The 13583-nt window shown below is 37.0% G+C and overlaps 1 protein-coding gene across 15 annotated transcripts in view; it reads right to left on the bottom strand.

Moving 5' to 3' along the window:
* Nucleotides 1-13583, bottom strand: part of PPFIA1 (PPFI scaffold protein A1) — an 89921-nt gene that overhangs the window by 30717 nt on the left and 45621 nt on the right. For 12 of the 15 annotated variants that reach the window (XM_048853311.2, XM_048853312.2, XM_048853320.2 and 9 more), the window contains 8 exons: nucleotides 12551-12630; nucleotides 12182-12332; nucleotides 11034-11257; nucleotides 9328-9562; nucleotides 5652-5681; nucleotides 4579-4730; nucleotides 3632-3804; nucleotides 2854-2947 (listed from right to left, as the gene is read on the bottom strand). In XM_048853311.2, coding sequence (XP_048709268.1) covers nucleotides 2854-2947; nucleotides 3632-3804; nucleotides 4579-4730; nucleotides 5652-5681; nucleotides 9328-9562; nucleotides 11034-11257; nucleotides 12182-12332; nucleotides 12551-12630 — 1139 coding nt within the window. The remainder of the gene's footprint in view (nucleotides 1-2853; nucleotides 2948-3631; nucleotides 3805-4578; nucleotides 4731-5651; nucleotides 5682-9327; nucleotides 9563-11033; nucleotides 11258-12181; nucleotides 12333-12550; nucleotides 12631-13583) is intronic. The other 3 variants (XM_048853318.2, XM_048853319.2, XM_048853310.2) reach the window with 1 other exon arrangement.

The following is a 13583-nucleotide window of genomic DNA, read 5'->3' as shown; positions in this document are numbered from 1 at the left end:
GGGCCAAGGATGAGGGGTTTGAGGTGTACAAAGGGGGGCCTGGGGCCGAGGGATTCTGAGTGTGGGAGGAGGTGCGGGCTCTGGGAGGGAGTCTGGGTACGGAAAGGAGCTCAGGGCTGGGGTGCGGGCTTTGAGTGGCGCTTATCTCAGGCGGCTCCCAGAATTAACTGGCATTTTCCTCCGGCTTTTAGGTGGAGGTGCAGCCAGGCAGCTCCGCAACCACGGCAAATGGGAGCTGCGGAGCCAGCGCATGGAGCCCCCGTGGCCACAGATCCGCCTACGAGCTGGAGGGAAATGCCGGCCACTTCTGGGAGCCGTGCAGAGCCAGGGATCTGCCTTAGCCTCGCTAACCAGATTTTTAACAGCCCAGTCAGCACTGCTGACCAGAGCTGCCAGGATCCCTTTTCAACCAGGCATTCCAATCGAAAACTGGACAACTGGCAACCCTATGTTAGACCCCAACTCATACAGGTTGAAGAGTCCTACACTCTGTCCTGTGGGACAGTAAAATTAAAGAAAATGTACATTTTTGCTACATATTTCCACCAGCATAACAAGGCTTTTATGACAACCTATGCCTTTTCGGTAATACTCTTTGCATTTTGAAATTTACTATGTAAACCCCATCATATTGATCAGTAAGCACATGTGTACAGGACTGGGTGTACAGGACTGGGAATCAGAGTTTATGAAATCCTATATTTTGATCTTGGGAAAGCCACAATTTCCAGTTATGATTTGTCATTTGTAAATTATAACTTGATATGTAACACCTGATCAATATCATGGGTTGTTTAAAGGATTAGTTAGATTATGCTTGTAACATACTTGCAAATGCGGGTAAATATTTTCAAAATAACTCAGTAAATGGAGAACAGCCAATGATCTGAATATAGTTTCCAGCAATGGTAACAAAATTTTGAAAGGCAGTCCAAGAAGCAAGTGCATATTAATTTTCAAAGCAAAATGATTATTATTCACCTGCAAGAAGTAGCTTTTGAGTTGGTGGAAGCCAGCCAGAATTGCATGTGAATGTTTTTGCTGGGTCTTATTTTTGCAAAATGTGAATTTTTTAGCTGGCATTGAGACTCAAGAACATTTTCCAAGGGGGGGGGGGGGGAGCAAAGACAAAAAGCTATGGTAATAGGTACTGCTGTGATATAGCTAGGCTAACATTTCTCTTTCAAGAAAGTAGAGGTAATATCTGAAAACTCCATAAACTATCAAAATCTTTAGAACAGAATTTAGTCACAAGGTGGGATTCCATGTATCAGCAATTTTAGAAGCAACAGTTCACTGTGTCATTACAGTCAAAATAGATTACCAATACTGAAGTTTTCAAATAAAAATGTTGCCAATTTTCTTGGCAATTAACCATACATTTATTTTATTTGCTACTGAATTTAAGAGCATATTTTCTGCACTTTAGGAGTCATTTTCATTTAAAAGGGAAACTCTGATGTGCTTGCTTCTTGCACATTCACTACCTAATCTTCCTGAAGATGAAGCAAGACATCCATAATTGACCTTAAATCAATTCAGCTTAGTTTCTGACACAGAGGAAAACAATAGTTGGGTGGATTAAAAACAGTAATACTATAGATGTATAAAAAATATATGTTCTTGTTTTTATAACGCACAACATAATGACAGCCAACTAGTATCTTATTAAGAGGGTGAGTGGGAAGGACCCAATGAAATCCTAATTCTGCCTACCTTCAAGTTTTCAATAGTATTCTATTCTGCCAGTTAAATATTAAGTCACAGATTACCACCATGAAAGATCTCATCTGCCTTCTGCACTCATGGACTTTGCTACCTCTCTGCTGCCTGGTTCATTTGGCAACACCACAAAATGCAGTACATCTTTAAATGGTAAACAAAGCAGAAATTTTTTTGCACCTTAATTCTTATTGGAAAGATTCCAGAAACAGGCAAAAAATTACTGCTCTTTAAAACATGTCACTTAAAAGAGCACATCTATACTTTGAACTGGATGTGCAATCTCCAGCTCAAGAAGACATAACTATGTTAGCTCTAAATTATCTAGAGACAGAAGTTTAGCCAGGGTGGCGAGAGGAGTGGGATGGGCTAGCTGCCCCAATACATACCTAGGATCTCAGAGGAGATCCTACTCAAGGCAGCCACGCTTCCCACTTCTATTTTTAGCATACTATGCAAACAGAGCTAGCACGGGTATGTCTCCTTACCCTGGAAATTACACATCGAGCTCAAAGTGTAGATATATCCAAAGACTGGCAAGTAAGTGTTCAGCAAACTAATGTACCAAAAAAAAAAAAAAAAAAGGGGGGGGGGGGGGCAAAAGCCATGAGAAAAGACAAGAGGAAACAGAAAAATCTTGAGTACTAAATTTAGTGAGCAGACAAAATGAAAAAAGGAAACTGCTTCATAGTCAACTGTTAAAAAGAACTAGCTGCTGGACACACTAGGGATCCCTAATGTTCCAAGAAGGGAGGCTTGCACTATGTGGCTCTCAGCTGGCAGATAAGACACTTGTTGGACTCTTGCCAGCAATTTACACAAGGAACAAACCTCAAGAACAGGAATATAAAATGACCATCTCTGTTTCAAGACACCTTTTTACTAAGTCCATTTTTACTTTTCCAAAATTCATTTATCATTTTTTACCGTAATGATTTCAGGGCTGAATGCCATCACATCAGGTTTGTCAAGACCACAACTCATTTTTAAACACACTATATTAGAGATGTATGTAAAAAATAAATCTGCAAAACTTAATGAGGCTTGATACTGCATCAGGCATAATCTTTGAAGTTTTTCCTTTAAATGCAAATTATTCATTTCCCCTAAATTACATATTTGATAACTTACTTTTTCTGTAGTTTTCTATTTTTTTCTGCCTGTCCCCCAAGTTTGCTGAGTCCTAAGGCATCTTGAGAAGAATTGTCTGTTTCTGCCAAGCCAACTACAAGGAATAAAGAAAGGTACTTAGTGACATATTTTTTGTATTTTACCTTGAATTTATTGGTATAAACCAGCATAACTATCATATTCCTGAACAAAGTAATTAGTACTTTCTAATGTACTAATCAGCAGTAATTGTCCAATTATGTTTCTGTTGGTAACTCATTTTATTAATGAGATGTGATCAGGAGAAGAAATTAAAAAAAAAGATAGTCCTTTTTTTCCCCCAGAGATACACTAAAGCATATAGTACTTGAATATGAGACATGAACAAGCATTTCAGAATATCTTTATTCTCTCCGCACTCCACGTGTCATGCACCTAGAATCTAAAACAAACATTACTTAGAAAAACACATTAAAAATGTATACCACGAGACTAAGGCCTTGTCTACACTATTGCAGCAAGTCGACCTAAGTTACGATACTTCAACTAAGTGAATGACACCGCGCTGCGTCAACGGGAGATGCTCTCTCGTCCACTTATCTTACTCCTCTAGTGGAGTACTAGAGTCAACCGGAGAATGCTCTGTGGTCAATTTAGCAGGTCTTCACTAGACGCGATCAATCAACCCCCGTTGCATCCACCGCAGCAGCATCAATCCCCAGTAAGTGTAGATATGGCCTAAGTCTTTCCTTTCTTTTATACTGTTGATAATACACAAGTTAGAAGATAACACACCAACCTTGTCCCAATGATTCTTTGCCGGTTTGTCCAGGTCGACCCTTTTCTTTCTTACCAAACAAGCGACCTATGGAAGATTTGATCCCCTTCTTTTTAGGGGCTTTGTGAAGGGAATCCTGGCTACTGTTACTGCTACTGGGGTTGCTTACTTGCCCATCTTGAGAACCTGTAGAACTTTAAAGAAAAAACTTTTTAGTTTGTAAAAGAATACACACAAAATAATCCCTACTTTCAGCACAATACATTTTTATGGCAATTTGAGGTTTTGGTGGAAGCTGATTAAGACTGTCAAGTTACCTCAGCAAATTAATTTCCAGTTTTTAAACATTTTTCGTTACAAAAGATGTGAAAAGCATCACAAGAAGATGTATCAAAAGATTAAATGGAGCATAAATAAAAACACCGGACAACATCCAATATCTCAACACTTTATCCCCTTTCTTATTAAGATATCTTATTAGGGTCACTGACCCATGTCAAGCAACAGCAGGTTATTTGTATATTACAATCCACTAGATGTCAGATTCCCTACCAAGTTCAGATGATCATAGATTGAATTTAAGCCACAGATCTGGAAATGAGTTGCATAATAAATTAAAAATCCAGCTTCCTTTCATCTAACTTTCTTCTCTATAATATGCATTTTACATAAAGTGATAAAAAGAAAGGCAAACTGCTAGTACCTGAAAACTTCCCCATAGAAAACCAGCTGCCATTAATGAATGTGCTAAGGGGACTGCTTATACATATTAACTTTAGCAAATCAACTGACAAATTATTCTGACTTTTCCATTTACTTTAACTTTTCAGAAGTTTTAAAAATCAATTTCTTAAAACTTGCATGATTTGAACAACAACTTTGTAGTCAATCAGCTTTTTAAAAATCTGAACCTTAGCTACGTTATCTGAATATTACCCTCATATTTTTTTGCCATCTTGCTTACTTACTTTCTTATGTCCCTGATGTCTTCGTGGCTCAATGTATGCAAAGCTCCTTTATGGACTCTATCCAAATGCAGAGATCGAGGCGAAGATGGTGGTGATGTCTCACATTTTATTGTGGTCTTGTCATCTCGTACTTCTTCTCCAGAAACTGGAGACTACAGGAAAAAAAGAATGAAAACTTTAGGGTTTAGTTTTTAGCATGAATCCTACATTAATACTGTACAAAGAATTAAAAGAAAATGTATTGATTATTTTTTCACTTGACAGTGATAAGGTTCTCCCAGCTCTTTTATTCTGGGGCCATCATTTCTACTCTTTCATTCTCTCTGAACTTCCTCTTACTTTTGTAGACAACCAGTGTTGCTGAATTAATATTTCTGCTGGAAATCGGACCGTGGCAATCTTATATAGAATTCATTGCCTCCCTATCCAGCAAGTAGGGCTCAGAGCAAGTATACATTCCCTTTAACAACTCCCTAAAACTAAGTATGCTAATATTACAATATATACACACCTGACCCTTATTAGTTCTTTCAGTAAAGCCACGTAAAGCATTACTCCAATTATGAGGAACCAGAAGAGTTTTAAACAAGGTGTTCTAGATGTCATGGGCTTAGATGATTACCAGATTTAATCACAACTTCTTGAAATCAGGAATCCCTTTGTCAACACTTATGAAGTTCCTTCAAGTGTGATGAGGATCAGAAATTCAAACTAAGTAATTTAATTGTGTGCTGGTAATCTTCAAAATTCAATGCAAGTATGCCTTTACAGAGACAGAGGAATGGCTACTGCAAATGGATAACATACTACACCCTTTACTTGGGGTAAAAGTGTTTCAAACTAAATTACTATTTCTTCCTCTAAAGCAGATCATCTTCCTTTTCATTTCTTTATTCCCATAATTTTTTATTAATTTAATTTAATATTATTTTAATAGTAGAGATTAAATCTGAACATGAAATAATTTGCAATTATTCACAAATATGTAACTCTTCCAGCGGATCTCATTTGCACTCATACTTTATTGTAAATGATACAGCAAAATAACGTAACTAAGTGGCTAAAGAGTTTACCTTTCTACGGTGTTTCCTTAAATCACTAGGCTGACAGATGCATGCAAAGAAAAGAAATTAAGAGAAACCAGATTTATTGCAAACTCTGTAGCACAAACTCAAAGCATTAGCAGAGACAAAAACACATTAGGGAGAAGATAATATAGCAGAACATATATGGAAGAAAACTAGAAAATATTTAGACCACCATATAGTTGAAAAATCTAGCTTTATAATGGAAATACCGTAGATACGTAAATAGTAGTTTTAGAGGATAACAATATTTCACCCATATCTACAAGGCAAAATTAAAAAAGAAAACAAAAAAAAAACATTCTCAGCAAGAAAACCAGTAAATTAAATTTTGACTTCATTTTTTTTTTTTAAATAAGGAGAATACTTGGGCAAAGACTCTCCCTTGATCACACGTATCAGAGGGGTAGCTGTGTTAGTCTGTATCCACAAAAACAACGAGGAGTCCTTAAAGACTAACAGATTTATTTGGGCATAAGCCTTCATGGATAAAAAACCCACTTCTTCAGATGCATGGAGATCCCTTGATCACAAAACCAAAAGGTACTCAAGGCAGGGACTGAGATTTCTATGTTGTCTGAGTTAGATCCTATGAATTTCAAACACTCTTCATTCTGACCAGTTTGGAATCTTGTTCCCTTTTCTACACTTTGTATAAGCAGATGCATTACAGTATTAATCATGAAATCCAGAACTCTGGCAGCAGTATTGTGAGGTAACTTACATTTAGGTTGTTGGAATGAATATGCCCAGTCTATTACCACTACTTCTTCTCCCCCACCCTCACCAAAATCTGTTGAATCTCACCTCTTAGACATTCCCAACCTTTAACAGTGTGCAGAGCAAAAGATCAAAGATTGTTCATTAACTGAAGTTGTACATAGAGCATAATATCAGACTGATACTGGTAAAAAATTACATTTATATAGTTTAGGAAACAGATTTACACTGTACTTGGCTACGTATTTTAAAAAAGGACTTGTAGGCAAAAAAAAATTTGAGTATCAAAAATTCAATGCACTTTGTAATACAAACAAAGAATGTTTAAAAAGATAGGGTAGGTTTGGGCATTCGGTCCAAAAATAACTGGTCAATTGACCAGTCAAATATTAACAATTAATTCAAAAATTGACAAATATTTTAGAGTACTAATATATTAGAACAGTAAAAGGAAGAAAAAAAAAGTACAACTTTATCGTCTCCAATAGGCATAGGGGAGATACTTATGCCCAATTACAAAAAACAAATTACATCAGTTATTTTCATTCAGAAAAATGCAAAACACAATTAAATTAAATACGAAAAATGCAGAATGGCACTATGATGCAATTAAAATAGTAGGCTGCCACATACATCAGGGTATTCTTGTTGGAATATTTGAGAATACCGGCCGTGGTCAATTGTAAGGTCATTGATTGACATTACTTGACTGGTCAATTGACTGGCTTGCCAAGTCTACTTGGATTAAAAATATGCAAAAGGTAAGCAAGCAAGGAAAATGTGTAAAGATTTGCTCAATCTTCAAATATTTCTGTTTTGATTATCAATGTTACTACAGTAAAAGCTGTGTTATCCGGCACTTTACCAACAGGAAAGCTCTAGAAACTGACATTTCAGGAAGGGCTAACGGGACATGGGCTCTGGGAGGGACTTTGGGTGCAGGAAGGGGCTTGGGACAGGGGGATGGGCCACAGGAGGGGTTGTGGAGTGCTGGATCCAGACGGTGCTCATCTCAGATGGCTCCCCGCAAGTGGCGACATGTTCCTGATGCTCCTAGATGAACGAACGGCCACAGGGGCTCTGTGCGCTGCCCCCGTCCCACTCCGAGTGCTGGCTCCGCAGCTCCCATTGACCTGGACTGTAGCCAATGGAGCTGCAGGTGGAGGCAGCATGCAGAGCTGCCTAGCTGCGCTTCTGCTTCAGAACAGACCAAGGTGAGTGCCGCCCAGATCCGGTGCCCCAAAACTCCTCCCACACTCCACACCCAAACTCCCTCCCTCCCAGAGCCTGCACCCCCTCTCATGCCCCAACCCCCAGGCCCGAGCCCTCTCCCGCACCCAAACTCCCTCCTTCTTAGATAACCAGAATTTTTGACTTACTGGCATCCCCCATCCCCCCAACATGCCAGATAACAAAGAACAAGCTAATCAAATCACAGTATAGATTTAGTTTACCCTTGAGACTTCCATCAATAGAAAATAAATTAGATAACCCTGAAAGGTGCATCAAATATTAAACATGCATGGATTCAGGGTCTAAATGTGCTATTTAAATACCACCCAAGGACATCATCCATTTCTCGTAAACAGAACAGAATAGAATAGATGAATAAAATCATAGATTAATCCAGTCCTCAATATCCAGTTAATTTTGGGATGGCTAAAGTAAAAGACACCACTGCAAGAAATCAACACTAATGAAAAAAAAATAGTGTCAGCCAGTACTTGTTAAAGACAGCTACAAGCTTTTAATTCACTTGTTTTAAGTTAAACTAAAAAAGTAACAGCACTGAATTTTTAAAACCATGATTAAACTAGCTTGCATTCACAAATCTGGGACGGGGATGGGGGGAACCAAGGCAGCAGTACTATCTCTGTGATAGCATTTGATACAATGACATGGGCTTAATGCAAGCTAACAGGATTAATGTTAGCTAATGTTCATAAATAAAGTGGATTTTTATCAGGAAACTACAAAATAATGTAAAAAAATAATCCATTATTCACAATACACATTAATAAAAATCCAGTATCTCCACTCCTTTAGTTCTGGAGGAAGTTTAGGATCTTTATATTACCATACTTCAAAAAATTATTCAGTTATAATAGCTCGGCTAAATATTACCACATGTGATTTGGTCAGTTCCTTTAAATCTTGGAGGTGTGAATTTTCAGTTAAATCAATTACAGTTTCAGTTACTATTGAACAAAAAAATTCATGACAATTTCTAGCTGCTACAGGACTTGCAGCTTATTTTTGCTCACTAAAACTAGATTTAAAAAAGTCATGCTGCATTGGGAGAGGAAGCCTTGGGAATAAATATTCTGACCTATTTTTTCATGGAAACAGCTGCGAAACTCATTTTTGAGTCAATTTCTGCAAAGAAAATATTTAGATTAGAACTTGCTTAAAACATTTCCTCTATAAATTGCTAGCTCAAATAGATTTATTTCAGTTCACTTCATAGCTGTACATTTCAAATGTAAACAACACTTAATCATTAACCTTCAAGTTTATTGGTTTCACATATTTATATAAAATTATTTATTTGTTGAGCATTCAATAGAAATGTGGATTACGACCAACAGGCAGCAATAAAACATGTATGATTTGAATAGACTTAAGAAAGAAGGGGCTAAATGGCTGTTGCACCAGGATTTGGAAGAAAAAGGCCAAGTTCTCCCAGGTACAGGCGGCAGCACAGAGCAAGACTAGGATGAGGAGACAAAACGTAGGTAAGAGATGTGAGCAGAGCAAAGAGAGATCAAACTCTTGGAGACTTTTTGAAAGTTAAGATCAGCAATTTGAACCTGATGTTGGAGGTGAAAGGACACAAGTAAAAAAAATTCAATAAGGGAAAATGATTCAAAGGACAAAGGTTACTGGGGTTATTATTTAGATTGAAGATATTTTCTATTGTAGAGAAAAAAAATCTGATACTTACTAGTGTCATGATACCTAGTCTGTCCACTTCCCGAGCTGGACTATGTGGAATGCGCCTTGGTGTGGAACGGCCACTGCCAGGAGGAGAGGAACCAGCGAGGGACCCACCAATAAAAGGAAGGGGAATGGAGTTCATTGACCGAAATCGTCCATTGTTATCTAGACTCCCGCTACCAACTCGACTTTCAATTTCCTCTGCTCGCTGCTCCGTATTTTCCTTTTCTTCTTGTATCAATCTAAAAAAAAAGTTTAAAGACTAGGTGATTTTCTTTCTTTTTTTTTTTTTTAAAGTTGATCAATTCACTGTAAAATAAGTATATTTGCAAAAGCAATGTGAGACTCAATTACACTGAGATAAGTGATGGGGCTGGCTGAATAATAGTTTTAAGTTCTGTGTGGTTATTTGTAGGACTCTAGAAAACTAGACCTCTACAGACAGGAAAGACAAGACAGCTGCAATTCAAACAGACAACATATAAAAAGAATAGGAATTATGAGGTGACAAAAGGTACTGTGATTGATGTTTTGTTAGTATTGCAGTTCAGGTGTTTTATGTTCTGTCAAATTAGTAAAACTTCACAATGCAGAATAATATGTAGGCCTTTCCTTTCGGAAGAATTTATTTTAAAGGAAGAGCTTGAAAAGAGTGTTTAGGCACAATTAAGGAGAGGGATCCAAACACAGGGAGTTGTATAGAAGGACGAGTTAATATACTGTAATATTGTAAAAATATCATTTGGACTGAGAAACTGAAAGGTAGTCTAAGAGGAAGGCTAGCCTTGTGGCAAAAGCACCAGACTTCCTCTGTAAGCAAGGGCAAGTTATCACACCACTCTATACCTCAGTTTCCCTATCTATAAAAAGAGGTCAACACTTCCTTATTTCACAAGGATTTTGTGAAGCTTATTTGTAAAATGCTTCAAGAATCTCATATGAAAGTGTTATATATTCAAAGTATGTGGTAACTATTATTTAGTAAGTACAATATAATTAAAATGAAAACTGAAGGTACTATTTAAAAACAACAGAAACAAGGAAATCCAAAGAAGTTACAGCCTTTCTACTAAAAAAAACGGAGTACTTGTGGCACCTTAGAGACTAACCAATTTATTTGAGCATGAGCTTTCGTGAGCTACAGCTCACTTCATCGGATCCGATGAAGTGAGCTGTAGCTCACGAAAGCTCATGCTCAAATAAATTGGTTAGTCTCTAAGGTGCCACAAGTACTCCTTTTCTTTTTGCAGATACAGACTAACGTGGCTGCTACTCTGAAACCAGCCTTTCTACTATTATTACTCCACTGTGCCTAGGTATTTTACCTCTTGCACAGTACAGAAGATCATCCACTCTAACACCCTTGGAAGAATACTACGATAGTAGTAGTTACTACAGAAAAATTTATGGGAGAATAGCCAGCAACTTATCGCATGGCAGTTTAAATGATGATGAAGTTTTGCACTCAATTGCTATTAGCAGCAACAGCTACTACCACCACCACCATTTATATGGTAATGTCCATCCATATATACAGCATTAAAAGCATTTTACAAAGTTGGCCAAGCATAACCACTTAATTTTTTTCTTTTTCAAATAAAACAGAGGTTGTGTGGCTTACTCATAACCACACACAAATCAATGGAAGATATTTAATTTCTGCTATAAAAGAAGCTTATTTTATCATAATTGTAATTAACAGATAAACTATACCTAATCTCTTTGTTAATTGCATCCAATTGCTCTTGAAGCATCATGGCTAAAGTCTGAGCATCAGCCTGACCACTAGGTGACAAAAGATCGACTGAACTGAATATAGTCTCTCTGTCATCTTCACCATCCGAGACATCAACATCACTCTCGAATGCTTGTGCTACATTTGCCAACACACTTGCTTGTTGTGCACGTTCCCAATCCTGTTCATTAAGGGTTTGAACCTGTTTAAAAAAAAAAAATAGAAATCCCAATCTAATTGAAAAAAACAATATAAAACCTTTACTATTTAATTACTTTCAAGAAGCTAAAAAGATACAAAAACAAAGTCAACAAGTTCTCACTTACATGCTGTAGGTATCCATCAAGAAAGCAATATTTACAAAACAGTAAAAACAAAACCAGTTCTTTAGAAAACTGCAGACTTATAGTAATGGTTCAAATCATAGAAATCTCACACATATCCCACCCAACTCTAATGCAATATTGCAAAGGTTTGCCAACAATATTAATCCAAATTCCATCATACGTTTGAGGGACAACTCAGTATATTTAGGAACTGAGCCCTGTCAAAACTCAAGTATTTAAAGGTACAGAGAGATTGCTTGCCAAATGATGGATAGCGTGCTAGATTATTAAATTGAAACTACATCATCTTTGAACGTGCACACAAATTAAAATCTGGATTTGGGTTGTTTCAGATGATATATTTCAGTTTCAAAGTTATATTTTCTATCACACTTTTTAACAATGAACACAGTATAAAATCCCTACTTTTTCAGTTATTAAACAACAATTAAAACATACATTAAAAGTACGGGTAATTATGTATTTTAGTGAAACAGGAAATCTAGTGTATACAAAAAAAGCACAATCTAGCAAAAACCTACACTTTAGTATACAAAATAAAAACGTCAATCCCTTAAAGAAAAAGAAAAGTTTTTAAACGTCTAAGTAGCCCACTTTGGGAAGATACTATGATAAACTATAAATATTATAAGTGCGAAAAACTCTAGTGTCATTATTTAACAAGACTACACTATGCAGCAGTCACATACTATGTACTTCTATCCTACAAACTTGCAGTTGCCTATTAGATCAAAAGAATCCCAGCATATTTTGCTATCAAAGTAATAATGTTCCATTACCTTTGAAGGTTCATCACGTAGAGCTGCCAAACGCCCTTTCTGGGGCCGTCTTAACACTGATGAGGTGCTATAGGGATCTGTATGACTGTCAGCCACAGCTAATGGTGTCATTGGATATCTGAAATCTGGTACACTACCCAAATGTGGTCGGCTAAAACGTGAACATAGATTAAATCTTTAGATGTTCGGAAAAGACTGTTCTTGCTCCTCCAGTTTTAATTTTTAAACTGAAAGTACTATTGTAACTTTGGCATAGAAATATTCATTACTACACTCAGTAAACATGTTTAAAATTATAAGAGAAAAACAAAATATAACAAAGCTGATTTTAATCTCTAGCAAAACAGTATTCTCATTAAATGCTTGTACCTATGATGAAGAGAAGTGGCTCTGATCCTCATTTGGTCATTTTCGGCCCTCATTGCTTCTATATTTAGTACCAGTTGATCCTGCAAAGAATAGAACAAGAAAAACAAATCAGGAAACAAACATACAAGAGCTCTGCCATTACATTCATTTAAAAAAAAAAAAAAAAAAAGTGTACATCTTCCAGGCCCATAGAGCTCATTTCCACTATTATGTGTTCCATGCAACGGATTGCCTTCAAAACTACTCCTCAGTGAAGCAGGCCTTCAAAAGACTTCTGCCATATTAACAGTGGTAACCATTAAATCACCGGTTTCAGAGTAACAGCTGTGTTAGTCTGTATTCGCAAAAAGAAAAGGAGTACTTGTGGCACCTTAGAGACTAACCAATTTATTTGAGCATGAGCTTTCGTGAGCTACAGCTCACTTCATCAGATGTATCTTTGAGCATGAGCTTTCGTGAGCTACAGCTCACTTCATCAGATGAAGTGAGCTGTAGCTCACGAAAGCTCATGCTCAAATAAATTGGTTAGTCTCTAAAGTGCCACAAGTACTCCTTTTCTTTTTTCATTAAATCACCATTACTGATCTACCAAACACCAGAGAGCAGTATTGGAAGTACTGTGGTAAATGAGATGCCTCATTCAATTATGCAAGGTTAATGCTGATTTTTTCTTTTAATTGAAACAACTGAATAAGGGATGTATCCACATGTGAATGACTGGCTAACACTGATTAGAGTAAATGAGAAAACTGAATTAGTAAAGACAGCCTGAGGATGGCTGAAGCTCTGTACAAAACAGGACCTTAAATCCAGCCACTTGCAACTAGGATCTCCTCATGCTTCCTAGAATTTTATATGTAAGTAGTAACTGAATGATTGAATAAGTCACTTCAACAGAAGACTGATATGAGTAAAATTAGGAACCTAGATAGCCAATGGCGAGTGGCAGTTCCCAGGTTGAGAACTCTTGTCCCATGCCACAGATATTCAAAACCCATCCTGCAGAACACACTAATATAACCTGCAGCTCTTA

The sequence above is a fragment of the Caretta caretta genome, chromosome 6, assembly GCF_965140235.1.
Source record: "Caretta caretta isolate rCarCar2 chromosome 6, rCarCar1.hap1, whole genome shotgun sequence".
NCBI lineage: Eukaryota > Metazoa > Chordata > Testudines > Cheloniidae > Caretta > Caretta caretta.
The sequence above is the reverse complement of the archived record's forward strand: the minus strand, read 5'-3'. Positions and strand labels throughout refer to the sequence as shown.